Consider the following 27,520-nt stretch of genomic DNA (forward strand, 5'->3'; position numbering starts at 1 on the left):
AACATCCCGTGCCAGTGTGGAAAGTCATACATTGGCCAGACAACCAGGATGGTGGACGTCAGGTGCAAAGAACACCAGAGGCACACCAGACTCAGACAGGCAACAAAATCTGCCATAGCGGAGCACTGTCTGGAGCTCGGCCACTCAATGGACTATAACACCAAAATTGTGACACAGACGTCAAGATTTTGGGACAGTGTCATAAAGGAGGCCATCGAGATCAAGGTCACAGACAACCTAATAAACTGAGACAGTGGTTAGCAGCTCAGCTTGGCGTGGAGTCCGGCTCTGGAGCTTATCAGGGCTCAATGAAATGAACAACCATCTCCTCAAGAAGTAGTAACACTGCAGGAGTAGCGCCAGGCAGGTGCGGACCGTGAATGGACTGCCCAAGCAAAGGACAGGCCTCAGAGAGCTGCCACAGATGGAGACCAAGTCAGGCGCAGACATCCGAGGGAGTGCTGGGGAAGAAACAACACCTTATAAGCAGCGCCAGGTGGGCGTAGACTGCGAACAGAGCCCCCGACGCGAGACAGGCCTCAGGTAGCTGCCACAACTGCAGATGGTGGACTAGGCGGGCGCGGACGTCTGTCGGAGCACCAGGGAAGTGCCAACACCTCGAGAGCAGCGCCAAATGGGCACGGACCACGAACGGAATGCCGCATGCGGGTCTGGCCCCAGACAACTGCCACGACCACAGATGGTGGACGAGCCGGGCGTGGGCGTCCATGGGAGTACCAGAGAGGGGTAAAAACCTCAGGCACCTGGCAGGCGCGGACCGCGAACGAAACGCCCGACACAGGACAGGCCTCAGAGAGCTGCCACAGATGGCGCCCAAGTCAGGCGTGGACGTCCGAGGGAACACCGGGGAAGAGACAACACATTACAAGCAGCGCCAGGCGGGTGCGGACGGCAAAGAGAGCACCCAGCGCCCTCTGGGCATAAATACTGGACAAGATGTTCCAACATGGCAGTCTCAGGTAGCACCTGAAGAAGGCAATGAGTTACGTGGCCGACATATTGTGCCAGAGCGACACAAACATCTGGCAGTAGACTCGATTATTCCACATGTCAAGATCTCTCCGGGAAAGCCTGAAGAGTTACATTATAGTACACTACTGAACACTTTTTTGCAAATTTGTTGTGACTCAATCCATATGTTCACATTCAACAAAAATTTGTGTGAAAAGAGTAAATTGTGTTTAGATGATTGCTGCTTCTTAAATTTATGTTTATTTTTGGAGAGATGCCTTTCTTTTTCCAGGACAATTATTATATTCAAGCATAGAATATGTTGTAGATTTCTGCAACAGACTGACACCCCTGATCTATAATTTTTTTCTACCCATTGGCACATTTTTTTAGTCCTTTGGGACTGAGTGCTGCTACAGATATTCAAAATCAATGATAAAGGCACTATTTCTGTAGAAGACTCAGTGTAAAGCCTAACCAGATTTGTATGAGAGTGGTGCATTATTCCTTCTCAGGTGGTTCACTTGCTTTCTCAACAGTGGGGATGCTTATTGTTATGTAATTCATGTGTGTGTTTTTCCCCCCAGTCAGATCTTTCTAATATATTATTATATTAGTTTGTAAATGTAATGAAATGTAAAAGTTAATCTTTTAAGTATGGTAAGGAAAGTTCTCTCAAAATCTCCGCCTGAACAGGCCTCAGAAGGCCCTGAGGTATAGACCACACTCACACCCTATCCTCAGTCAATAGGCATCACTGGATATGAATTTGGAGGGGCATTTGGTCAGCAAACCATGCTCCCAGCTGTTGTCAGCTTTTGTGTCCACAACTGCTACTTTTCAGTCAAGTAGCTCCTCAGATATCAAAAGGACTGAGTGAAACCTGCTTACCATTGCCTGTCATATTAATTGCAATTTTCTGTTCAAAAGACACTGGTCACATGTTGAATTTGAACTATATGCTCTGGTTCGTCTCATGATTGTGTGCATCCCCTTCCATCCCAATGATGTGTGTTTTGCCAGTTCGTGATAGTGTAATTTGTTTCAACAGGTGAGTGGTCAGAAAGAACTTCACAGTGAGAGGTGTAACAAGGCCTTTAACCATTATATAGTAGGTTGACTTATGCACATCCTTTCTGTGTAATAAATATATTGTAACTATTTATGTGGGTGATGCAGAACTGCTTTGGCGAATGTGAATAGAATCTTAGGAAGAATGATCTGTTGCACTCTTCTTACGTGTCTATAAAATTTACCCTATTCTTTTCAGTTTCTGAAGATGATTTTCTGCCACCAGAAACTTAACATTCCATCTCTTTTCACACAGTTCATTATCATCTTAACAACGAACTCAAATGTGCATTTTTATCAATTTTGGCACCTTGGAGCTAGATTTTGTATGCAGCGAACATTTTGATTGCCTATGCCTTTTTCATTTCACTTGTGCATATACACAGTACATGTAAAGGGAAATCTTGAAGGTATTTAAAATTAGTAGAAAATTTAACTGAACATTAAATATGGCCACAGAATCACTAACTAATCTCAAAAATGTGATTTTTTTTTATTAAAAATATTTTTCACAATTTTGTGATACCATTCTGTATGTTACCTGGCTGTTCTCCTCAAGGCATGATACATCCATAGTCCCTCTGGATGTCACTGTTATTTGTTTACCACACTGTTGCTTCTACTTACATGGAGCACATGTTTAGAGATTTTCATCCGGCCGCCTTGCTTCACAACGAATGGTCTCCAATATTTCCTATAGAATTACTACATTTTTATTTGTTTAATTTTAAGGCAAAAGTGAGATGACAATACCTTTTTAGAAATGTAATCAGTGTAGAAAGGGTGCTAATAATCTTGCTATAGAGCATTCTCTCTCTCTCTCTCTCTCTCTCTCTCTCTCTCTCTCTCTCTCTCTCTCTCTCATGTTTCCACTGTTCTGCTTTTTCGGTTTTACCCTGTTTTAGAATCACCTGTTATTGCTTGCTTTTAATAGCCTGTAAGTTTCCATGAATTTATTTTTATTTGATAATGCATGTACCAGGTAATATTAATTCTTTCCATGCACACAGGATGAAGTTCAGGGTATGTATCTACCTTGCCGTGGAGATGGCTATCATACCAGAATTATAAAACCATCTGCTATGTGGTTTAGATCCTCAGCAAAGGGCAGAAAGGTATGTTTGCATTTTGTATTATGTAAAATTAGAATAGAGTACTGTCAATTTCTTTTGGGACTTGTTAGTTAGAGGGCTTGTTTGTTGAAGTAAGACTGTGATCCATGTAAAGTCCTGCAAGCATTCAGCTTATGACACACGTTTTGTCCACATAAAACCACCCCAAAGGTTATTGTTCATAGGTGCAACTATGTTTGTTGTGCAGAGTTGTAAAGAGAACTGAGCACTTAAACATTCAAAACTTTATAGTAGATTTGTATCCAAATAACAAGTTAGTGTCGTAAGACAGTCCACTGAAGGGAATGCTGGTTCAGCAAAAGTATAAAATGACTGACCTTTGTTAACCAGTGTGTCCGAGGTGCATGCAGATGCAATGGAAAGAGCGTAAATGAAAGTTTGGGATCTGTAGACCAGTTTTGACAGTGTCTTTTGAGGTAGTGCAGTGCATACATGTCTTCTCTTCCAAGTGTAGCTTATGTCACAGTATTAATGTGAGCAAACAGTCAAAGATGTTGATTGTATTTGGGTGTACCAAAGGCCATAGGCTGAAGAACAAATTTACTGCATCATACTGCTCGCCAGGTTTATCAGTTCAGTAACGTCAGGCCTTTGTCTTCAAGGAATTAACAGTATAACTGTGGCTGAAAGTTAATCATAAGATGTCTTGTATCATAAGACATAATATCTAACATCTTAACAAAAACCCTAAATTAATTATAAAATAAAATTTTAAAATAATTAACTAAAATGCAATTTTAAAGATAGGTGGTTTGAAGCCTACTATTATGTATTTTAAAGTAAACAAATTATAGGTTAATAAGTTTAAATCTTATCCCATAAAGAATAAATGTTAAATTTTTATCTAAAAAATGAAATAAAAACAAACTAATAAAAAAAATTAAATTTTTTCCTAAGAAATTAGATATCTTGGGAAATGATTAACATTTCATTTCCACAAATAACTCAACAGTAATTACAATACGTTAGTTATTTTTAAATCAACCTAAATCAAGGTAAGTAAATAAATACTAAAATTTTGATAAACTCTGATACAAAATAAACAAAAATTTAATATAACATTATCAGTGATAAAATGTCTTGATTTGCACCAAAAAAAATTTCAGTGTAGGTGAAATACTTTACTAATAAGTTATATCTTCAACATATTCCTAGATACATTCCAGTACATCTACTATGTTAAGATTTATCTCATCTAAATTGAAGCTACCTTAACAAAAATTTTTGTTGGAATAATCAGTTGAGAGTGAAATGTATACTCCTCAGAGCCAATATCAGTTAAATTAACTAAATTAAATTACTATCAAATCAACTCTCATTAATAGTTTTTCACCATCAAAGGCATTATAAACAAAACTCTATTGTAGCCGACCTCGTCTTAACTACACTCCTGGAAATTGAAATAAGAACACCGTGAATTCATTGTCCCAAGAAGGGGAAACTTTATTGACACATTCCTGGGGTCAGATACATCACATGATCACACTGACAGAACCACAGGCACATAGACACAGGCAACAGAGCATGCACAATGTCGGCACTAGTACAGTGTATATCCACCTTTCGCAGCAATGCAGGCTGCTATTCTCCTATGGAGACGATCGTAGAGATGCTGGATGTAGTCCTGTGGAACGGCTTGCCATGCCATTTCCACCTGGCGCCTCAGTTGACCAGCGTTCGTGCTGGACGGGCAGACCGCGTGAGACGACGCTTCATCCAGTCCCAAACATGCTCCATGGGGGACAGATCCGGAGATCTTGCTGGCCAGGGTAGTTGACTTACACCTTCTAGAGCACGTTGGGTGGCACGGGATACATGCGGACGTGCATTGTCCTGTTGGAACAGCAAGTTCCCTTGCCGGTCTAGGAATGGTAGAACGATGGGTTCGATGACGGTTTGGATGTACTGTGCACTATTCAGTGTCCCCTCGACGATCACCAGAGGTGTACGGCCAGTGTAGGAGATCGCTCCCCACACCATGATGCCGGGTGTTGGCCCTGTGTGCCTCGGTCGTATGCAGTCCTGATTGTGGCGCTCACCTGCACGGCGCCAAACACGCATACGACCATCATTGGCACCAAGGCAGAAGCGACTCTCATCACTGAAGACGACACGTCTCCATTCGTCCCTCCATTCACGCCTGTCGCGACACCACTGGAGGTGGGCTGCATGATGTTGGGGCGTGAGCGGAAGACGGCCTAACGGTGTGCGGGACCGTAGCCCAGCTTCATGGAGACGGTTGCGAATGGTCCTCGCCGATACCCCACGAGCAACAGTGTCCCTAATTTGCTGGGAAGTGGCGGTGCGGTCCACTACGGCACTGAGTAGGATCCTACGGTCTTGGCGTGCATCGGTGCGTCGCTGCGGTCCGGTCCCAGGTCGACGGGCACGTGCACCTTCCGCCGACCACTGGCGACAACATCGATGTACTGTGGAGACCTCACTCCCCACGTGTTGAGCAATTCGGCGGTACGTCCACCCGGCCTCCCGCATGCCCACTATACGCCCTCGCTCAAAGTCCGTCAACTGCACATACGGTTCACGTCCACGCTGTCGCGGCATGCTACCAGTGTTAAAGACTGCGATGGAGCTCCGTATGGCACGGCAAACTGGCTGACACTGACGGCGGCGGTGCACAAATGCTGCGCAGCTAGCGCCATTCGACGGCCAACTCCACGGTTCCTCGTGTGTCCGCTGTGGCGTGCGTGTGATCATTGCTTGTACAGCCCTCTTGCAGTGTCCGGAGCAAGTATGGTGGGTCTGACACACCGGTGTCAATGTGTTCTTTTTTCCATTTCCAGGAGTGTATAAGCTGCATGTTGACCTGAAATATTTTATGACTATAAATCAAGAGAATTATAGTTCTAAAAAGATTCTCTGATACCAGAGATACACAAACAAATAAAGTAAGGAAGGTCAGTTGTGTATTCTTAATCACAGGGTAGGTTATTCTGAGTGGAATGTAATACCACAAGTTCTTTGGGTTTAAAGACCTAATAGTATTGTGGTAAGTATAATTAAAATTCTAAGTAATAGGATACCTAATCCTTGTTCATTATTTAAGTTTCACAGGTTCGTAAAAATAGCCATAAAAGTTTTAGCATTTCACCTTACAAATTATAATTTAATCCATATATTATATATAACTGCTTTACCCAATGATATCCACTCGTCAGTGATATTACCATGGCTATTGGCATGAATTATGCAACATTAAACTAATTGTTACCTATAAGATCATATGCTAAGTAAATGCAATTACTGCAAAAAGAACATGTAGTCAACGAAACTTGCATATAACACAGAGAAACTAACACAGTTAATTATCTTACAAAATCACAAATTTTCAAGAATATTTAAAATAAGTAATTTAAGATAAATGGAACACAAATCCTTCATGACCACAACTACTTCTGTTATATGTAAATAATATAAATATTGAACTGGTATCCTGATAAATATATTCCATTATTGTCTGTATCATTTGACCTTTCTTTCCTGTTAGTAGTAAATGAAGATCAAATAGTGTGTGTGTGTGTGTGTGTGTGTGTGTGTGTGTGTGTGTGTGTGTGTGTGTGTGTGTGTGAGAGAGATAGAGATAGAGAGAGAGAGAGAGAGAGAGAGAGAGAGAGAGAGAGAGAGAGTAAATGTGTTTCAGGATTATATTGTTACTATTAAAATAATTGATTATACACTCCTGGAAATGGAAAAAAGAACACGTTGACACCGGTGTGTCAGACCCACCATACTTGCTCCGGACACTGCGAGAGGGCTGTACAAGCAATGATCACATGCACGGCAGAGCGGACACACCAGGAACCGCAGTGTTGGCTGTCGAATGGCGCTAGCTGCGCAGCATTTGTGCACCGCCGCTGTCAGTGTCAGCCAGTTTGCCGTGGCATACGCAGCTCCATCGCAGTCTTTAACACTGGTAGCATGCCACGACAGCGTGGACGTGAACCGTATGTGCAGTTGACGGACTTTGAGCGAGGGCGTATAGTGGGCATGCGGGAGGCCGGGTGGACGTACCGCCGAATTGCTCAACACGTGGGGCGTGAGGTCTCCACAGTACATCGATGTTGTCGCCAGTGGTCGGCGGAAGGTGCACGTGCCCGTCGACCTGGGACCGGACCGCATTGACGCACCGATGCACGCCAAGACCGTAGGATCCTATGCAGTGCCGTAGGGGACCGCACCGCCACTTCCCAGCAAATTAGGGACACCGTTGCTCCTGGGGTATTGGCGAGGACCATTCGCAACCATCTCCATGAAGCTGGGCCACGGTCCCGCACACCGTTAGGCCGTCTTCCGCTCACGCCCCAACATCGTGCAGCCCGCCTCCAGTGGTGTCGCGACAGGCGTGAATGGAGGGACGAATGGAGACGTGTCGTCTTCAGCGATGAGAGTGGCTTCTGCCTTGGTGCCAATGATGGTCGTATGCATGTTTGGCGCCGTGCAGGTGAGCGCCACAATCAGGGCTGCATACGACCGAGGCACACAGGGCCAACACCCGGTATCATGGTGTGGGGAGCGATCTCCTACACTGGCCGTACACCTCTGGTGATCGTCGAGGGGACACTGAATAGTGCACGGTACATCCAAACCGTCATCAATCCCATCGTTCGACCATTCCTAGACCAGCAAGGGAACTTGCTGTTCCAACAGGACAATCCACGTCCGCATGTATCCCGTGCCACCCAACGTGCTCTAGAAGGTGTAAGTCAACTACCCTGGCCAGCAAGATCTCCAGATCTGTCCCCCATTGAGCATGTTTGGGACTGAATGAAGCGTCGTCTCACGCGGTCTGCACGTCCTGCACGAACGCTGGTCCAACTGAGGCGCCAGATGGAAATGGCATGGCAAGCTGTTCCACAGGACTACATCCAGCATCTCTACGATCGTCTCCATGGGAGAATAGCAGCCTGCAGTGCTGCGAAAGGTGGATATACACTGTACTAGTGCCGACTTTGTGCATGCTCTGTTGCCTGTGTCTATGTGCCTGTGGTTCTGTCAGTGTGATCATGTGATGTATCTGACCCCAGGAATGTGTCAATAAAGTTTCCCCTTCCTGGGACAATGAATTCATGGTGTTCTTATTTCAATTTCCAGGAGTGTATTAATATAATAATTAAATAATGGTATATAATATATTGTACATTAATAATGTAAAATATATATTTATATTACTATAAATAGTTTATTATGCAGTAATTTCTTTCTCTCTAGAAATAGGTAGCTTCAACTTTTAAAAAATATATAAGATAGAATAATCAGTTCACGCTGATAAAATAAAACAAATAATGATATATTCAATTATATGTAATCAAATTATTTATATTCAAATCAAACAAAAATGGAAAAAAAATTCTTCTATACACAAAATTAAATAGACCAAAAGAAAACCATGCATACATAATTTTTTTAAAAAATTTTTAATTTATAAATTAAATGACAAATAATGAAGTTGCCAGATTAAGGGGACCACACTGTGGTTCAGATCGAAAAAAATCAATTTTCTGTTTTCATCATATTTCGATTGATTAAGATTTTTTTTATGTACTCTGAAAAGCATTTTGCTGGTTTTTTTGGGCGTTTTCCTACCACCTATGTTTCTGTGCCACGCCAACTTTTCTGCACATATTTTAGATCTTTATATCCCCTACATTGCGTGTTATGGATTTTTTTTTTTTTTTTTTTTTTTTTTTTTTTTTTTTTTTTTTTAACTTCCGAGTGTGTTGGCTATCCTTGGAATGCAACAGTCAGTATACTTTTGTTTCTGCTGTTTGTAAACAACATGATTTCAAACATGAGGTTAGTTTTGTTCAAGTGTGATTGCGAGTAGTTGTTATACTTACATTTGCAGTGCTTGTTTACGTGTGTTTTGTTGTGTTTATTGGAGAGGACGAAATGTAAAGGCATTTTCAAGAAACGACAATTTAGAGGAAACAAGTTTTGAAAGCTTTCTGTACAAGAGGTTATGTCGCCTGGCAATGATGTTTATAATTGTAATTCTTCAACAAGTGCATCATCAAAGAAGGTCTCACCATTTCAAGAGAGTTACAACAAATTTACTGTAAGTGACAAGGGGTGCAGTAACAGTATTATAAATTTGAGAATATTATCAGAAATAACGTCTAAATTTGTACAATGTTGACAGTGTGGCATATCACAGTGTGTGAAAATTTGTGGGAGTGCCAGTGGGAGAAAATGCCTAGCAATTGCTTTGGATTTAATTTGCACTAAATGCTCAGCTGTGATTTCATTTATGAGTTCTTCAAAACCAGATGCAAGTGGCCCATATGAAATCCATACTAGATTCGTTTATGCCTTACGATCCATTGGCAAGGGCATGGTTGAAGCGAGAACATTTTGTTCAGTGATGAACTTACATCAACCACCAAATAAATCTCAAAAACTGACTGCAGTATTAGAGATAGCTGTATGTGAGGTCAGTGAGGAAAGCATGAAACTGACTGCTAGGGAAGCAGTGGAAGAAAATGATGGATGTTTGGATATTGCAGTTGCACTTGATGGAAGTTGGCAGAAAAGAGGACATACTTCTCTGAATGGAGTAGTGACTGCCACAAGTGTAGACACTGGTAAAGTTTTAGATGTGCAGATAATATCTAAATATTGCAAATGTCGTAAAGTCAATGAACATAAAGAACACAACTGTGTGGTTAATTTTAGAGGAACACGTGGTGGTATGGAAGTTCATGGAGTACAACAAATTTTTCATCACTTCGTAGAAACAAGAGGTATACGGTACGCCAAATATTTGGGCGATGGTGACAGTAAGGCATACAACAATGTGGTGAACTCTAAGCCATATGGAGATGCCATTATTAGCAAAATAGAATGTGTAGGCCATTTTCAAAAACGTTTGGGAACAAGGCTGAGAAAACTAACTGTTGATATGAGAGGGAAAAAATTAGAAGATGGAAAATTGTTCACCGGACGTGGTCAGTTAACTAAAACTAAAATAGAAAACTTGCAGGTATACTATGAGCAGGCAATTAGGAGAAATAAAGAAAATCTGTAGGCAATGAAGAGAGATGTTTGGGCCATATTCTTCCATAAGTCATCTACTGATGATAACATGGATTGCGTCCATCAGGAGAAAATTTGTGGTGTAAATACAATAGGGCTCAGGCAACTGGAGAATCGTATTCTCACCAGCATTCTCTTCCTGCTGCTGTTATTACAGCAATTAAACCTATTTTCAGAGACTTGGCTCATCCTGACCTTCTAAGGAAATGTCTGCATTGGCAGACACAGAACCCAAATGAATGTTTCAACTGCATAATTTGGAACTGTCTTCCTAAAACTGTATTTGTAGGCATGCATACAATGAAACTAGGAGTTCATGATGCCGTTATTACATTCAATTGTGGTAATATTGGAAAGTGTTGGGTACTGAAAAAGCTGGGAATTAATCATGGTGAAAATGTGATCTCTGGGCTGCAACATTGCGATAAAATGAGGAGAGCCGATGTAGACAGGTCTGCATCTAATATGGCCAAGAAAGCAAGAAAAACATCCAGGAAGGTGAAAAAGAAGCTGGAAGACCTGCTAGAGGCCAAAAAAGGGCTATCATATGCAGCATGACAGTGTTAATTAACTGTTAGTAACAAATTTCAAAAGTTTTTTCTTTAAAGTCAATTTCCCACAAACAAAAATTTTCAGTACATATGCCCCATTATATCAGAAACTATCATAGATAAATGAATGAAATTTTCAGAGACTCTGCATAACATAAAAAGCCACCTCTGGTACTAAATTCCTTAATATTCCCCCATTTGGAAGTTCACAAAAAAATATTTTCTGCAGAAAAAGCTTAATATTTTTTGTTAATAAATTTATAAAAGTATTTCTTAAAAACTATAAAATAGATAAAGTAGATTTTAGTAGTGTTGACTCTGTTAGCATCATGTAACATACAGTGAAAATATTAAGGCCCAGCATCAAATAGATTTTTCAGAAATGGGTCAAATACTTGCCTAAATTAACTTGGATCTGATAGGCAGCGTGTGGTCCCCTTAAAGTGCTTCCTTGATAGGGTAAATTAAGTAAATAAATATTACCTAAGATGAGCTAACTAAGCTAACATATTGATACCCCTCTACTTTTTAATGACCAACAGTTCTACAAAACTTCTCCTCCTATCAGCATTTATGATAGGAACACTCCTGTCCATCTCATCAAACTCCTGATTTGGAGATCAGCTTACTCTCATTTACCCCCAAATTAACAAGAAATAAAAATGTAATAATAAATAATCAGTTAAATATTTTATTGTTGAAGTGTAAGGCTCAACAATATTATTATTTTCAGTTTTATTGATTCAAATAAAATATGTGATAGGTTCTTATAATCAGATCTAGATTATTGTTAAAAATTAGTGTGGCTCCATTACACTTCTGATCTACAGAAGTAATGGGAGCATCGAACTAAAATAACAATTTAACATTTATAACATGACAAATATTGTTCCTATAATAGTTCTTACATACTGTATCCAGTTAAGAACATTTATTTGAATTATTGCTATCTTAAGAATTATTATTGGAGCAATGGGTATAAATGAAACAATTATGACAACTTTTAGCATATTCATCAATTGGACACCTAGCATACTCATCAATTAGATGCCTAAGATGGATAATTAGATCATTATTTAGTTACAGAAAATATTTGACAACTCTATTTCATTATTTATTCATTATTAAGCCCAATTATAGTCCTATTGTTCAAGCAAATAAATTTATTCTTTATAAATCAAATCGGTTCAACAAGAATTATAAAAACAGAATAAATTCATAATATTTTTGTCACTCTTATTCCTTGATGGATTACCGACCTTTCTTACATTTTTACCAAAATGCATTCTTATGCAGTCACTTGTGAAAACAATATATCAACATTAATAACAAATATAATGGTATTAACTGCTGTCACACTTTACACAAACACACACACACAGTATCCTCAGCCCTTACAATATGTTATACAAAAAATTCATCATAAATGAACATTTAGATCAAGATTTATACTACTTATAACTCTTATAATTTCAAGAATAGGATTAATTTCTAGAACAACTTTAATTTCATTACACGAAGGACTTACGTTAAATAATCTAATTACCTTCAGAGTTAAAATTAAAAGAATAATCTTTTAGGCCTTCATAAAATTTTGCACCTCTAAAATTGTGGTCCAGAACCATAACTGAATATAAGACCAACTTATGGTAAGAGGGAAAATTCTCATAAGTAAAATTACTGTCTACCTGTAGTAACCAAGCAATACCATAACCAATTCAAGTAACACAAATATGACTCCACATGTAACAATACACGGAACAACTGATGTCCCCAGTACAAACTGGAAGTACATACAGAGGCAGTCAGTGCTGCTCCGCGCATATATAGGCGAGAGTTGCCAGCAGACAGTGTCATGGAGACAGTGCCACGCACATGCCTCCCACAGACTACCTCCAGAGGTCGACCATGCGGATACAGTTGGTGGACAGTTCAAACACACATGTGCAGTGACACCACACTCAGCACACTCACAGTCACATGCACTAGTAGCAGGATTCAGCACACCTTTCCCTCATGCAAAATGGACACCCGGGCAAAAGGGGAGAGCCTGGTGGCCTGACAAGTGACACATGCATCAGATGCAGAGCAGCAGCAGCTGGTTCTGATGGTGGGGGCGAGAAGGAGAAGATGTGCCATGTGGATACCAGAGCATAGGGCTGGAATGCGTGAGGACACGGGGATGCCTGAGGGCAGTGGGCCCATGCGCCACCTGACAGTAACACTGGAGAGGAGGGTGTCATCACCATCTCTGTGTCAGCATGAGCAGTCAGGTCCCTGTGTGGAGGAGATGGGGCTGGACCCACCAGTGACAGTGGCTGAGGTGATGATGGCAAGAGGATTGGTGGAGGTGGCCCAACCTGAACAGTAGGCTGCGGCAACGGATGCGAGGCTGGAGGTGGACTGGTGCCCAGTGCGGAGAAGCTGGAACCTCAGGATGCTGCACATGGAGGAGGGGACACCTGCACAGCAGGTGACGATGGGCTTGAGACAGAGGCATGGGGTGGGATGTGGTGACAGGAGTCGCACCAGTGAACCGGTAGCTTCCGGCAGCAACCAGGGGTGTAACTGATCAAAATGGCACATCACCAACCCGTATGCCACATGAATGTGACAAAGACAGCATTCCTGGTGGCAGACAACAGTGTCTGGTATTCACTTGGGCCACTGACCTCGCACTCGCACTCGCACTCGCACTCGCACTCGCACTCGCACTCGCACTCGCACTCGCACTCGCACTCGCACTCGCACTCGCACTCGCACTCGCACTCGCACTCGCACTCGCACTCGCACTCGCACTCGCACTCGCACTCGCACTCGCACTCGCACTCGCACTCGCACTCGCCCTCGCCCTCGCACTCGCCCTCGCACTCGCACTCGCACTCGCACTCGCAGATGAACCTGACTGCAGCAGGTGCAGCACAGGCTGCCAAAAGTAGAGCAGCGTGCATGGCTGCCGGCCAAGAAGCAACTCAGCTATGCCTTCACATAGGCATGAAGCGATAGGTGCTCAAAAATGGAGAACATCATCTGGTGAAGAATCCACAACAAACTTTTTCATTTGGGACCTAGTGCATATGCACTATTCCTTCCACCTCACCATTTGATCGAAGAGGGGATGGTGGAGTGTAACATGACGAATGCCATTTTGGGAACAAAACAATTGAAAGGTGTGAGAAAAGAACTGGGTCCCATTATTGGAAACTAAAGTAAAAGGCTTGAGTGTCAGGCAGTCATTTCTGAAAGTATTTGTATGGAGTGTAGCCATGTATGGAAGTGAAACATGGACGATAAATAGTTTGGACAAGAAGAGAATAGAAGCTTTCGAAATGTGGTGCTACAGAAGAATGCTGAAGATTAGATGGGTAGATCACATAACTAATGAGGAAGTATTGAATAGGATTGAGGAGAAGAGAAGTTTGTGGCACAACTTGACCAGAAGAAGGGATCGGTTGGTAGGACATGTTCTGAGGCATCAAGGGGTCACCAATTTAGTATTGGAGGGCAGCGTGGAGGGTAAAAATTGTAAAGGGAGACCAAGAGATGGATACACTAAGCAGGTTCAGAAGGATGTAGGTTGCAGTAGGTACTGGGAGATGAAGAAGCTTGCACAGGATAGAGTAGCATGGAGAGCTGCATCAAACCAGTCTCAGTACTGAAGACAACAACAACAACAACAACAACAACAACAACAAGGTAAAAGGCAACCCCTTGATAGAAAAAGACCATCAAAAATGTAGGAATTGTGACCTGTTCTGACATCGATGCGCACCAGAGACTGTAAGGAAACCAAGAAAATTCATCCACAACCCAGAGCACATAGGAATTGAAGAAGGTACTGTAAAGCCTACATGAATGCATTCCCATGGCTAGCAGGGAGCAGGTCAGCAGGGATGCCCTGGGAGCTGACTGTTGTCGGGCACACTGCTCACAAGCTGTGACAAAACGGACAATTTTGCCATTAATCTCTGGCCAAACAACATGTCTCCCAGCGAACAATTTAGTGTGCAAAACTCCCCAATGGCCCTTGTGGAGAAGGTCTAGAACCTCACACCGTAATATGGTGGGAATGACTACTCTGGGAGAGAGGTATTCCGTGGGCAGCAGCAAAACCCTGTCAAAAACAGAGGGGTGATGCCATAAGGAAAAAAAGTTGCAAAGGGGTCCAAAGCATGACTCAGTGGTTTATCTGGCCAACAGTGTTGAACAAACTGAACCACCTGATGGAGAACTGGGTTGGTGGCAGTGGCAGATGTTAAGCATGAGCTCGTAATTGGGAAATCCTCGACTGCAACCTACATTTCAGTATCAAGATGGAAGCAAAGCAATTCTTCATTATCAAAGTTGGGATCAGGACCCACAGGAAAGTAGGACAAGTTGTCCACGTTGGTATGTTTAGACATAGGTCGAAAATGGATTTCGTAATTGTAATGAGATGATAACAGCACCCAGCATTGTAGATAGTGTGCTGCCTTCTCAGACAAGGAAGTCTGACGGTTAAACAAGGAAACCAAGGGTTCATGGTCAGTCAGTAATAAAGTGAAACTTGGAGCCACACAAAAAAACAAGAAATTTCCAGAGGGCATGGACTGTGGCAAGAGTCTCTTTTTCCATCTGAGAATAACACTACTGGACTAGAGTGAGAGATTTAGGGGTGAAAGCAACAGGTTGTTCAGAGCTGTTGGCATATTGCTGTACTAAGACTCCGCTGAGGCTGTACTGTGAGGCGTCAGTCGCCAAAGCTATGTACTGGTCAAGAGAGAACATAGTTAGACAAGAGGCCAAGAGTGGTTTGTATTTCAACATTTGAGAATTACATTCATAATCTGGGCTCCAGCAAAAATGTACATACGTGCGTAACAAGACATGCAATGGGTGGGTCAGTGTGATTGCCCCCAGTGGGAATTTATGGTAGCAGGCTATCTTCCCTAGGAAGGCCTGCACGACCTTAATGGGTGAAGGATGAAGCATAGGTGTAACAGTGGAGATGTGGTCTGGCAGAGGATTGAACCCCATTCCATGAGACCTCAAACCACAAATAAACAAAAGGAGGTTCAAAAAATTGAGAGTTTGTGATGTTACACTGTAAGCCTGCAGACTGTTGGATATAAAACAAAGTGCACAAATTTTTCAAGTGATTGGTCGTGGTGGAGCCTGTGACAACAACATCATCCAGATAATTAATGCAAGTCAGGTCAGGCATAGCTATTTGCTCTAAAAATTGTTGGAAAATAACAGGGGTGCTAATCACACCAACAGGGAGCAAAAATGTTGATAGAGACCAAAAGGAGTATTCAAAACCAGAACTCGCCATGACTGTTCATCTACAGGAACCTGCAGGTACAGTTCAGATATATCAATTTTAGAAAAGTACTGGTCACCCGATATTTTCACCAACAGTTCTTCCTAGCGTAGGAGGGTATACATATCCATGATCAACTGCGCATTTACGGTAGTATTGAAGAACCCAATGACTTCTGAACTACAGCCAGTAAAGACAACCATTCACTAGTCATAGCAGGTTGCACTATCCATAGAGATTGAAGTCTGTTCAATTCTGCTTTCACGTGATCTTTCAGGGTGACAGGTATAGGACATGTGCAACAAAAATAAGGCCAAGCCATGGATTTCAAAGACATGTGAGCGGAAAAATTTGTAGCACACCCTATAGCTTCCGAAAATAAGTCCAAAAACTCCTCACACAGGGTTTCCAATTGAGAATATGTTACCTGATCGGACACAAGATGAGCTGCATCAGTATAGAAAATCCAGATGCCTGAAATGCATCTATCCCAAACAAGAACAAGTTCTCAATGCCACCATCAGCAACCACCAAAAATGTCATGGAACAAATCACTGACTTGAAAGAGGCAGATGCCATAAATTGTCCCAACAATGCAATGTTCTGTTTGTTATAGCTGACTAGCTTCTGTGTGATCGGTGTCAATGGTGGCGAGCTTAAATTCTCATGGGTTTGTGAATTCAATAACGTCACTGTAGCACCTCTGTGGACCAGAGCACTTGGCAAAAAACACGTAACCCAATAAATAACGTGGGAGAAGTCGCAAGCATTGTAGTCACACAGTTTACATCCATGTCCGTATCTGAAGCAACCTTTGGCAAATGACACACACAGGCGATGTGGCCATTCTTCTGGGAAGCATTACAAGTAGCCCAGCATTTAGCACATGCCGAACGTTTGCACAGGACAGAACAGAAAGAACTAGACAGAAACAGAGAATGCTGATGCTGGTGATGTGGTGTTCGTGGCTGCTTGGGCCGGCCTTGGTCTGCTCGGTGCTGAGCCTGCATGTTTACCACTACCACTTCCTCATGCAACCTGTCATCCTTGTTGGCCCATCTTGTGACACTACTGCTACATTGCTCCATGCTTTAATTTGATCACCTACTGCCTGAGAAACTTCAAAAGATTGTGCTATTTGCAGAACTTACGCCAACAGGGGGTCTTTCACAGAGTAAAGTATTCTGGTGCACTTGCTTGTATGGAGCTAAACAGATAATTGTGTCATGTACCATAAAGGATGCATAAGAGTCATTAAGAGCATCTGTAAAGAATTGACACTTGTGGTTGAGGTTGTGAAGTTTGGTTGCCCAGGCCCTGTATGACTGGTTTAGTTTCTTGCAGCATTGGTAGAATTCAGCTTCTGCGTTCAAGGAAATATATTAAGTGGTAATTTATCAAACATCCAAATACAATTCCAATGCAGTTGGTAGGGATTACATTCCAAGAACAAATTGTGCAGCTGAGTACTGCCTCCCTTGACAATGAAGGATACTCTACTATTAACCAAATTTTATTGATATGCTCTCAGGGTGAAACGTAAGGTTCCCCAACATTTCATACTCTACTTGTCCTGAATACATTACTGTATTATAAACCACTGAAAGGACATGCTTGTGTTATGATATCCAGAAGGATTAATTGTAATTTTCCAAACTGGTCAAAGTGGAATTAAGATGGTACTTCCCAGCATATTAAAAAAGTGACTGCATGTAGGATCGAGGCTAATTTATGGAAGTGACTGGTCATTACTTATAGAATTTTTTATTGTGCAATAGGCAGAACATCATTATCAAATATGAGCATGAATGAGAACAAACACACCTTAAAAAAATTAGTCATCCCTAGGAAATGACATAATGATGTCATCTAACACCATCTCTAGCACAGACGATGGTGTCAGTTAGGTTAGTATAATAGCCCACAAGTTTCTTCATGCATGACATATACAACTGAAGCAATTCATTGATAATTAAATCCTGTAGATCTACTCAACTGCAGGGATGTTGACTGCTTTGTTTCAACCACCATTTCAAATTGGCCTAGACACTTTCTGTGGGATTAAGATTCAGTGGTTTAGCAGACCAACTGAAGTGTGACATGGTGTCTTAGTGTTAGCAAAACCAGGAATGTATATGTGCAACCGTGTGAAACTGATGGCACACTCATCATGAAGATTTAGAAGAAAGTGCAACAGTTGGTCACTGAGAATGTTGAAATAAACATCCTGGTTTATGCTCAATGTAACCTGAAGGAATAGGCCCAAGTCATGGGACCACCTGTGACCTGAACTACACCCTCCACATACTACCTCATTGTATGTGTGTGGTTTCATCCAATTTAGTCATTTTGGATGCCGTGCTACCGGCCCTGATTGAACAGCTTACTTTGGCAGTCACTGCTTTGCTGGTTTACATTAACAGACTGGGTACTGTTCCACCAGTTCATCAGCATACATTTCCTCTGTATTATCTTTCAGACAAGGCTTGGGAAGATAATGAAAAAAAGACTCGGGCAGCATTTTTTGGCATACTGTGTGACAGACTTGAATTTGTGCAAAGCCTTCTTCTGTAAAGTTTGGAAGGTCGGAGACGAGGTGCTGGCAGAAGTAAAGCTGTGAGGACAGGGCGTGAGTCGTGCTTGGGTAGCTCCGTCAGTAGAGCACTTTCCCGCGAAAGGCAATGGTCCCGAGTTCGAGTCTCAGTCCGGCACACAGTTTTAATCTGCCAGGAAGTTTCATATCAGCGCACACTCTGCTGTAGAGTGAAAATTTTATTCTAAATACATATTCATGATTGCTCTTTGCTGCTCTTTCCTATCCCAGTCTGACCTACCACCACCACCACCACCACCACCACCACCACCACCACCACCACCACCACCACCACCACCTGGCTAAACTTCATCAATTAATGGCAACTTACTGTGAAATGGTGTGGCACATCAGGAGAGACAGTTCTCATAAATCCAATTTCCTACTCTTAAAACTTAGAAATACTACTGTGAAAACTGCATAAACACCAAGAAAGAATCTGAAGGAGTCTGCATGCTCATGGGTTCACTTTCAACACCTTAGCAGTGACACCGTAAAACACATATTTGTGTTTTTCTATTGTATTTGGTGGGACAAGAAGTTTTCTTATCATTGGCAGGAGGGTATTATTATTCTTATAGTGAAAGTGGGAAAAGACCATCAAATTTTCATTAATTATAGACCAATTTCTCTAACAAATCAGCTGTTAAATTATTTGAAAGAATGGTGAACCTATAACTGTGTTCGCACCTGGAAGCCAGATGACATTTATCACAATTTCAAAGTTGGGCTCTCCAGCCCACCACAGACCAACTGATCATCTGAAATTTGCAGTATGTAATGCTTTTATGCATCACCAACAGCTAATTGTTGCATTCTTTGAACCACAGAAGACATACAATACTAGTTGGCACCATCACATCCTTTCTGTTCTGCATGAATAGGGCTTTCAGGGCTGCTTGCCCACTTTTATCCAGAATTTCATATCCCTCTAACTGTTCTGGCTCTGGATGGATTCAACCCTCAGCAGTAAATATGTGCAGGAAACTGGGGTCCGTCAGGATCAATTTGGAGAATAACCCTCTGTGCCATTGCAATCAGTGGTATTGTGATTACAGTGGGGCCCACAGTCTATCACTGTAGCTGGATGACCTTTTCCTGTATTGCAGCTCTACATAATTGCCCAATGCAGAGTGCTAACTTTAGGGGGCTGTACAAGGAAGTCCATAACTATGTGCTCATGTACACCAGCTTAAGGCAGATTGCTTGAGGAAACTTAATGCCTGAGATTTCTGAGCAGCATGTCATGGGGTGTAGTTCTTCGCTATTCTACAAAGTTTTGATTTTATCCTACTTGGGGTTTGGATGTGTAACCTATGGGCTGGCAGCACCATTGATACTACACTTATTAGACACTGGCCAACACAGTGGTGTGCAACTTGCAACTGGAGCCTTCTGTATGGGCTCTGTATGATGGAAGCTGGTATCATACCACGTAAGGTCAGACCACAGCAACTATTGTCAAACTGTGCAACCATAGTCTGTCATATGCCTACCCATCCACATTACTTGACTCTTGTTTGACAACCAACAGTTCAGATCATTTACGAATCACCCAAAAAATGGGTCAATCTAGTGGGATAAAATTTGAGGCTCTGTGAAAGGACTTCGAGCTGCCCCTCTTGACTGTGTATACAGTTCCTTCTTGGTACCCTCTGTGGTGTACCGTATTTACTCGAATCTAAGCTGCACTTTTTTTCCGGTTTTTGTACTCTAAAAAACGCCTGCAGCTTAGAATCGAGAGCAAAGTAAGCGGAAGTTGTGAAAAATGCTGGTGGGTGCCGCCAGAACTAACTTCTTCCGTCAAATATATGTAGCGCTACACAGGCATGCTTTGCAGGCACAAAGATAAATACTGGTGCCAAAATCTCTGCGTCATTAAATAAATTTAAAAAAAGGTGGAAGACGAGCTTTTTTCTATGCCCCGAGACTGGCTAGACTGTTTGGGATGTTTGTCAATATGGCCAACTCTACATTCTGAATTTTTTCCTACCTGTGACAAGTGATGGTTGCTAATAGGAACTTTTATGAATTGTGAATCAAGTGCAGTATTCTCTTCACCATAAGAATAATATGAATGTAAACATTTTGCCATGTATTCTTTCGTGTTTGCTGCTATCTCATTTAAATCCGGTCTGCCTAATAAACTACGAAACTAGAGTGAGACAACAGCAAACGCGAAAGAATATACATATCATGTCATGTTTATATTTGTATTATTCTTATGCCGAATAGTGATACAGTCAGAAATGAAGCACGGCAACTGACTAGATTTTTAAATCTAAGATGACTCTAATTTCTATGCAGAATGTAATGTACTAAAGAAGCGTCTGCAAAGATTTTCAAACGGAGAAATTTTTTCGCTAAACTCTCTTTCACATCTTCTGTCATACGCAGTCTATTATTTGGTTCTCGTTTATCATTATTAAAGAAAGCAGCAATGTAAGTAACAACAAATAGCAGTCTATTGCCATTGTTTCGCTAATGAGACAATTCCTCTCTTTTTTTTTTTATTGTAAGCGGCAGTAATGCGCACAAAAGCAAGCCATGCCGCGAGCGGTGACAGGCCATAAACACTCATTTTCAGAATGCAACAAAAAATACATAACACAGTACAATAATGCATTTTCAGCTTAGAGTGATGTAAACACCTATAACAAAGAGAATGGCACTTATAAGATCAAAGAAAAATTAGCAATCAATCCAAATCAGACGAAGCACGCGAAAAAGGAAGGGTAGCCGTATCAATACCGACTTAGCGCCTGACACATAGCAGTGGCCATCTGGTAAAGCTTAACTGCTAAGCTATGGACCAACTTTGTTTGTATTTGGAGGTGCGGTGTAAAACTTTTCTCTCCCCTTGAATTTCTAGTCTCAAATTTCAGGTGCGGCTTAGATTCGAGTTTGGCTCAGATTCGAGTAAATACGGTATATACAGTCCTATAATTTGGATGGACCTCTTCCATGGTGCTAAGGAAAATACTGACCCGACCATTTATTCCATCCAGTTCTTCATGACTACCCTAATTTTCCATGCATCTACATCAGATGGATTGAAAGTCAGCAACAGGGTTGGTTATGCTTTTGCATAAAAATGGGGGGACAAGAAGTCTTCTTTGCTGAGTGCATGCAGTTTGTACACTGCAGAGGTGGTCACCATTAAATGGACTCTGCAATACATTAAAACTCTCACAACAAAGGACTTCATGGTTTGTAACAATCCTATGAACTGCTTACAAGACATATCTCAGCACTGCCCCACAAACCTTTTGGTTGCTAACTTACAACTTAGTTGACCTTCATAACTATGGAATCACCATAACTTTCATCTGAACACTGAGAAACATGGCATTCTGCAAACTGAACTCTGACAAATTAACTAAAGAAGCAATCACAGGAGACAAACTTTAATTCGGAGTACATGGCACAGATCTCAGTTTGCAGTTGTGTCATCAAATTTTGAAATCCTAGGATATAGAATGGCAGGCTACCACAAACCTCAACAAGATGAGGGCACTCAAAGGAACCACAAAGGTTTGACATACTTGTCTGTGAGCCTTCCAGAAAGATGCAGTTGTACTATGCCAACTACATATTGGTCACACCACACTTACCCATGGGTCCATTTTACATCAAGAGGAATCCCTCCCCCCACCAATGCACTCCCCCCACCAATGCAACTATGTAAATCTTAAATCTACTCATTCAACATCACAGATTTTATTAAGCACAACTTATTTACAATTAAATTACAGAAAGGGATAGTTCTTGACTCTTCTGGAAATGTGCAACACAAAATACTTCTAGAAGTGGATACTGCATAATCAGTGTAGTAGTCAGAATGTTTGTTGAATGACTCACACGTCAGTGATGCAGAACACTGTTTGTAGGTCTGACTGGGAAATACACATATACGAACCACGTTCTCAGTGCATGTGTATGCCTTCGTTCACTTACTGAAAACATTATTGTCAGTTGAATGGTGAGTGAAGACAGTCTCACACTAGGCAGACAGGCAAACCTACACCCTAGCCAAACATTATTGATAGCTAATGATTAAGTCCAAATCACAGTCCAGGAGAAGAAAACTATGTAGGACAGGGTCGTCATAAGTACACCAGAGAGCTTGCTGTAAACATGGGCTAGTTGCCAGATGATACTGTGGCAGTCCACGTCAGCCCCTAAATCCATCACAGGTGTTTTCTGACATGGCTTGGCACTGGCACATGTATCCGTCCACACTATCTAGCGACCCTCCTGGAGGACAATGGTTCAAACCTGCGTGCGACCATCCTGATTTAGGTTTTCTGTAGTTTCCCTAAATTGCTTCTGGCAAATGACTGGATGGTTGCTTTGAAATGGTACGACCAACTTCCTTCCCTAATCTGATGGGACTGATAACCTCTCTGTTTGGTGCCCTTCCCCCCCCCCCCCCCCCCTCCCCCAACCAACCAACCAACCAACCAACCTTGCTGTATGTACCATTAACTATATCGAATTATTCGTAGATACATTCATTGGGATCAGAAAAGATGCTATTCACAATTTTAAACGGGCAGCGAGACACAACAGTTTCAACTTTTATGATAAACTCAGCAAGTTGCCACACCAGCGAGACCTTACTTGCTTTAATTGTTATAAGAATTATGAGGTGCTCCAGCTGTAAGACTTGTGGAGCAGTCACAAGTTTATCAACCCTTTATTCAATTCTGGCTACGCTACGGCTGTACAATCTATGCAGCGACACATGGTCAGCACTCAATTAAATTGAATATTTCCTAGAGAAATTTTATTTGGAGTTTTTAATTGTTAATGCACTTTTGGTCCAGTACTCCCAAGCAAATGATGTCCCTCAACAGAGTGCTTCATGTTTCACACCTTTTGCCTGGCATAGGAGCAGAGCCAGGTATCTTGGACATTAATGTTTTAACACCATAAATATGTACATTGCCTATTGTTTTCAAAATTGGACTAAACATAAGAAATCTTGCACTCTAGTTTATTTCTCTACACAAATATTTTAATAAATTTAAATGAATATCAAAATTTTAATACCATTTGCCTTAGGCCAAGGAAGCAGATGCTGTTACGTGCTTGGCTGTTACCTCAACAGTGTCTCCAGTATCTGTCTTTCACAGAAATTTACAGTATTTGATGCAGAGCCCTAAATGATTCTCATGGAGGACAATATGTGATCCACATAACATCATCTGTTTAGATTTTTAAGTGTCATTTAAATCTGCAATACATGGATCCAATAAAGAAAATGTTCCAGAGCATACAGATACCATTCTAATAAGGAATTGAAGTAATGTCCTGCTGGTTACCAAGGAAAGTGGGAATTAATGGGAATGAGTAAGCTGATAAAACTGCCAGAGAGGATTCAGTGTGCTGTTCCACTACACACTGTCACCTCACAGATGAGGAGCAGGGTCACATGTAATAGGAAGAATAAATAGCTGGAAATGTGAAACAAGAAGTTATGGCAAGTAAAGTCTACTGCCAGACCATGGTGGTCATCCTTCAGTCATTGCAGTGGAAAGTAGTTGCATTAATCACACTAAGATCAGGGAAATTTCCTATGATACACGGTCATCTCCTCCCACGTTAGCAGCCTCCGGTTTGGGGTGCTTGCTGTGCACCACTTTCTGTGTACTGTCTTTTTAATTTTTGCCTTTTATGTTTAGAGAAATGGGAAACAATTTGCCTGTATAATGACCTGAATTCTGATTTACGTAACAATGAGACATAACTGTAAAACCTGTTGAAGTTTTGTGTTTTTTCCAGAGTACCACTCAAGTTATTTTAGGAAAGACATTTTAATACATTTCAAAGTAGTTGAGCTTCCTTTTTTTGTCAATGATCAACCAGCAACACCAGCATGAATAATTATTTTAGAGTTTAATTTGTAAGCCACTTCACTTTTAATATAAATTTTGTATGAAAAATAATAGCTCTCACATATTTTTAAAAGCTTATTTGTTTACACTGTGAGCAAGGGTCTTGAGTAATTGATTGCTGTTAGTTTTAAAGATGTTGGGCATGCAATGAATACAGTGAATATTTAAATCCTTTTTTGATGTCTGGCACTTTTTCGCCATTTGTGTGTGTGTGTGTGTGTGTGTGTGTGTGTGTGTGTGTGTGTGTGTGTGTGTCTTCATAGTAAGAATTTCATTGTTCTTGTTCCATATACACTACCTGACAAAAATAGGTAAACACACAGAAGACATGGTTGGATCTTAATGTAGCTTTGTACACATACACATCATCAGTGGGTATGTAAATGGTTAGAGTTGCAGTTCTCTGTGACAGGTAGAATGCCCACCAGAGTGCATTGGTGTGGTTTGTGTTTAGTGTTGTTACTAGGCCTGGTAGCATATACAGGGTGTTACAAAAAGGTACGGCCAAACTTCCAGGAAACATTCCTCACACACAAATAAAGAAAAGATGTTATGTGGACATGTGGCCGGAAACACGTAATTTCCATGTTAGAGCTCATTTTAGTTTCTTCCACCTAAGCTCAATCGAGCACGTTATCATGATTTCAAACGGGATACTCTACCTTTGCTGCTAGAACATGTGCCTTTACAAGTACGACACAACATGTGGTTCATGCACAATGAGAGCTCCTGCACATTTCAGCCGAAGTGGTCGTACGCTTCTCAACAACAGATTCGGTGACCACTGGATTGGTAGACGCGGACCAATTCCATGGCCTCCACACTCTCCTGACCTCAACCCTCTTGACTTTCATTTATGGGGGCATTTGAAAGCTCTTGTCTACGCAACCCCGGTACCAAATGTAGAGACTCCTCGTGCTCGTATTGTGGACGGCTGTGATACAATACGCCATTCTCCAGGGCTGCATCAGCGCATCAGGGATTCCATGTGACAGAGGGTGGATGCATGTATCCTTGCTAACGGAGGACATTTTGAACATTTCCTGTAACAAAGTGTTTGAAGTCACGCTGGTACATCCTGTTTCTGTGTGTTTCCATTCCATGATTAATGTGATTTGAAGAGAAGTAATAAAATGAGCTCCAACATGGAAATTAAGCATTTCCGGACACGTGTCCACATAACACATTTTCTTTCTTTGTGTGTGAGGAATGTTCTCTGAAAGTTTGGCCGTACCTTTTTGTAACAACCTGTATAAGGGATGTGAACATCATAAGATATTGAGTGATCGTTATGAAGAATGCAGACATGCCACATTCTTGTGTGAGGCAGTATTATCAGCATCTGATAGGGTTTGAACTGGGTCTCATTGTGGGTCTCCATTTAGCTAGTTGGTTAGATCATGCAATATTGAGATTTATGGGGCACTCAGATGTTATGGTGGCGTGATGTTAGACTACATGGAAATGTGACAACAGGCAACTCATCATCAAAGTTCTGGTTAAATACATCTGATCACCATAAGAGAGGAATGCCGTATTGTGCACCAACCACACTGTAAACTGTTGACGCATTCACTTGCCATCTGAGGACATGTATTGGACACCCTGCTACATTCTGTGTCATACCGCACTGTTGGTCTGAGACTAACAGCAACTGGACTAGGAAATTACTGTCCAGTACATAGGCTTCCATTAACACCAAAACACAAATGGCTTTGTTAGGAGTGATGCCGATTAATAATGTTCCTTTTGTGTACATTGATAAATGGTGGTTCTGCACTACCATGGAAGACCATTGTTTGTGAGTATGGTGACAGTCTGTGGAGAGGTTTTCTTCTTCCAATGTTTTGGAGATCACAGTGGTGTTGCTCCTGGTGACATGGTATGGTGAGCCTTTGGGTATGACTATGTCTTCAGTATGTGGCTGGTAGTATTTAAGGGAACTATAATGGATCAGTGGTGTGTCACAAATGTTCTCATTCTCTCTCATGTCAAAAGGACATTGCTTGTTCACACATGGTGCATGCCTCTATGAACTGTCTGCATAATACCAGTGAGCATCCCAAATCTGTCCCCATGTGTGGGACCAGCTCAGATGTCAACTCTGTCCCAGTGCCAGTATCTGGGATATTGGAGACCAGTTACAACAGTTGTGAGCTGTTTGCCTCCAGAGAGGACACAGTGGTTTTCTGACATCCTTCTGAACTGAATCAGTGTGCATCCAGGCCAGAGTGGTTGCAGTATCATACTGATTAATGAGCTCATACTGCCAAGTGTTTTGTAAATTTGATTAAATTGTGTAATTACTGCAATAGCAACACACATGCTCTCAACTCGTGAAGTTTCATTTCATTTTAACTGTGCTACGTCCCACCCAGTTTATCCGAATATGGATATATATTCATCTATAATTGACCACGAGTAGTGATTGGACTTGTAAATGTTTGTGGGCAGACACTCATGTGTGGTAAGTAATCAGCATTTACTTTACGGATCTCTCTCTCTCTCTCTCTCTCTCTCTCTCAAGCAGAGTGTGTATCTTACCACACAAATAGAATTTTGATTAAAGCAACCAAAAAAGTAATGCCATTAAGAACACTGAAGAGGAGGTCACATATATTAATGGGAAACACTTTGAGATGATGATATTACACTTCGAATGACTAACACACACACCATACATATACTGAGTTAATTAGCAGGAATATGAATAATTTCATCTGCACAAAATATCTCCATTGTAAACATGATACACTTATAAATAAATGTATAATGAAATGTACACTGAAAATAACCTGCTAAACATTGAAGATGCTTAGCTACTGTGGTGGTGCTTAGTGTACATAGTAATCATTACTTTCATATTACTTTGCAATATCTGATCACTGTGTATAGAAATGTACTTTGTATTATTATTATTATTATTATTATTATTATTATTATTATTA

General features: G+C 41.4%; 1 protein-coding gene across 1 annotated transcript in view; it reads left to right on the plus strand.

Moving 5' to 3' along the window:
• LOC126297496 (protein artemis-like) overlaps nucleotides 1-27,520 on the plus strand; it is an 80,225-nt gene that overhangs the window by 37,608 nt on the left and 15,097 nt on the right. The window contains exon 5 of the mRNA XM_049988381.1: nucleotides 3,054-3,158. Within this exon, the coding sequence (XP_049844338.1) occupies nucleotides 3,054-3,158 (105 nt within the window). The remainder of the gene's footprint in view (nucleotides 1-3,053; nucleotides 3,159-27,520) is intronic.

The sequence above is a fragment of the Schistocerca gregaria genome, chromosome X, assembly GCF_023897955.1.
Source record: "Schistocerca gregaria isolate iqSchGreg1 chromosome X, iqSchGreg1.2, whole genome shotgun sequence".
Classification (NCBI taxonomy): domain Eukaryota; kingdom Metazoa; phylum Arthropoda; class Insecta; order Orthoptera; family Acrididae; genus Schistocerca; species Schistocerca gregaria.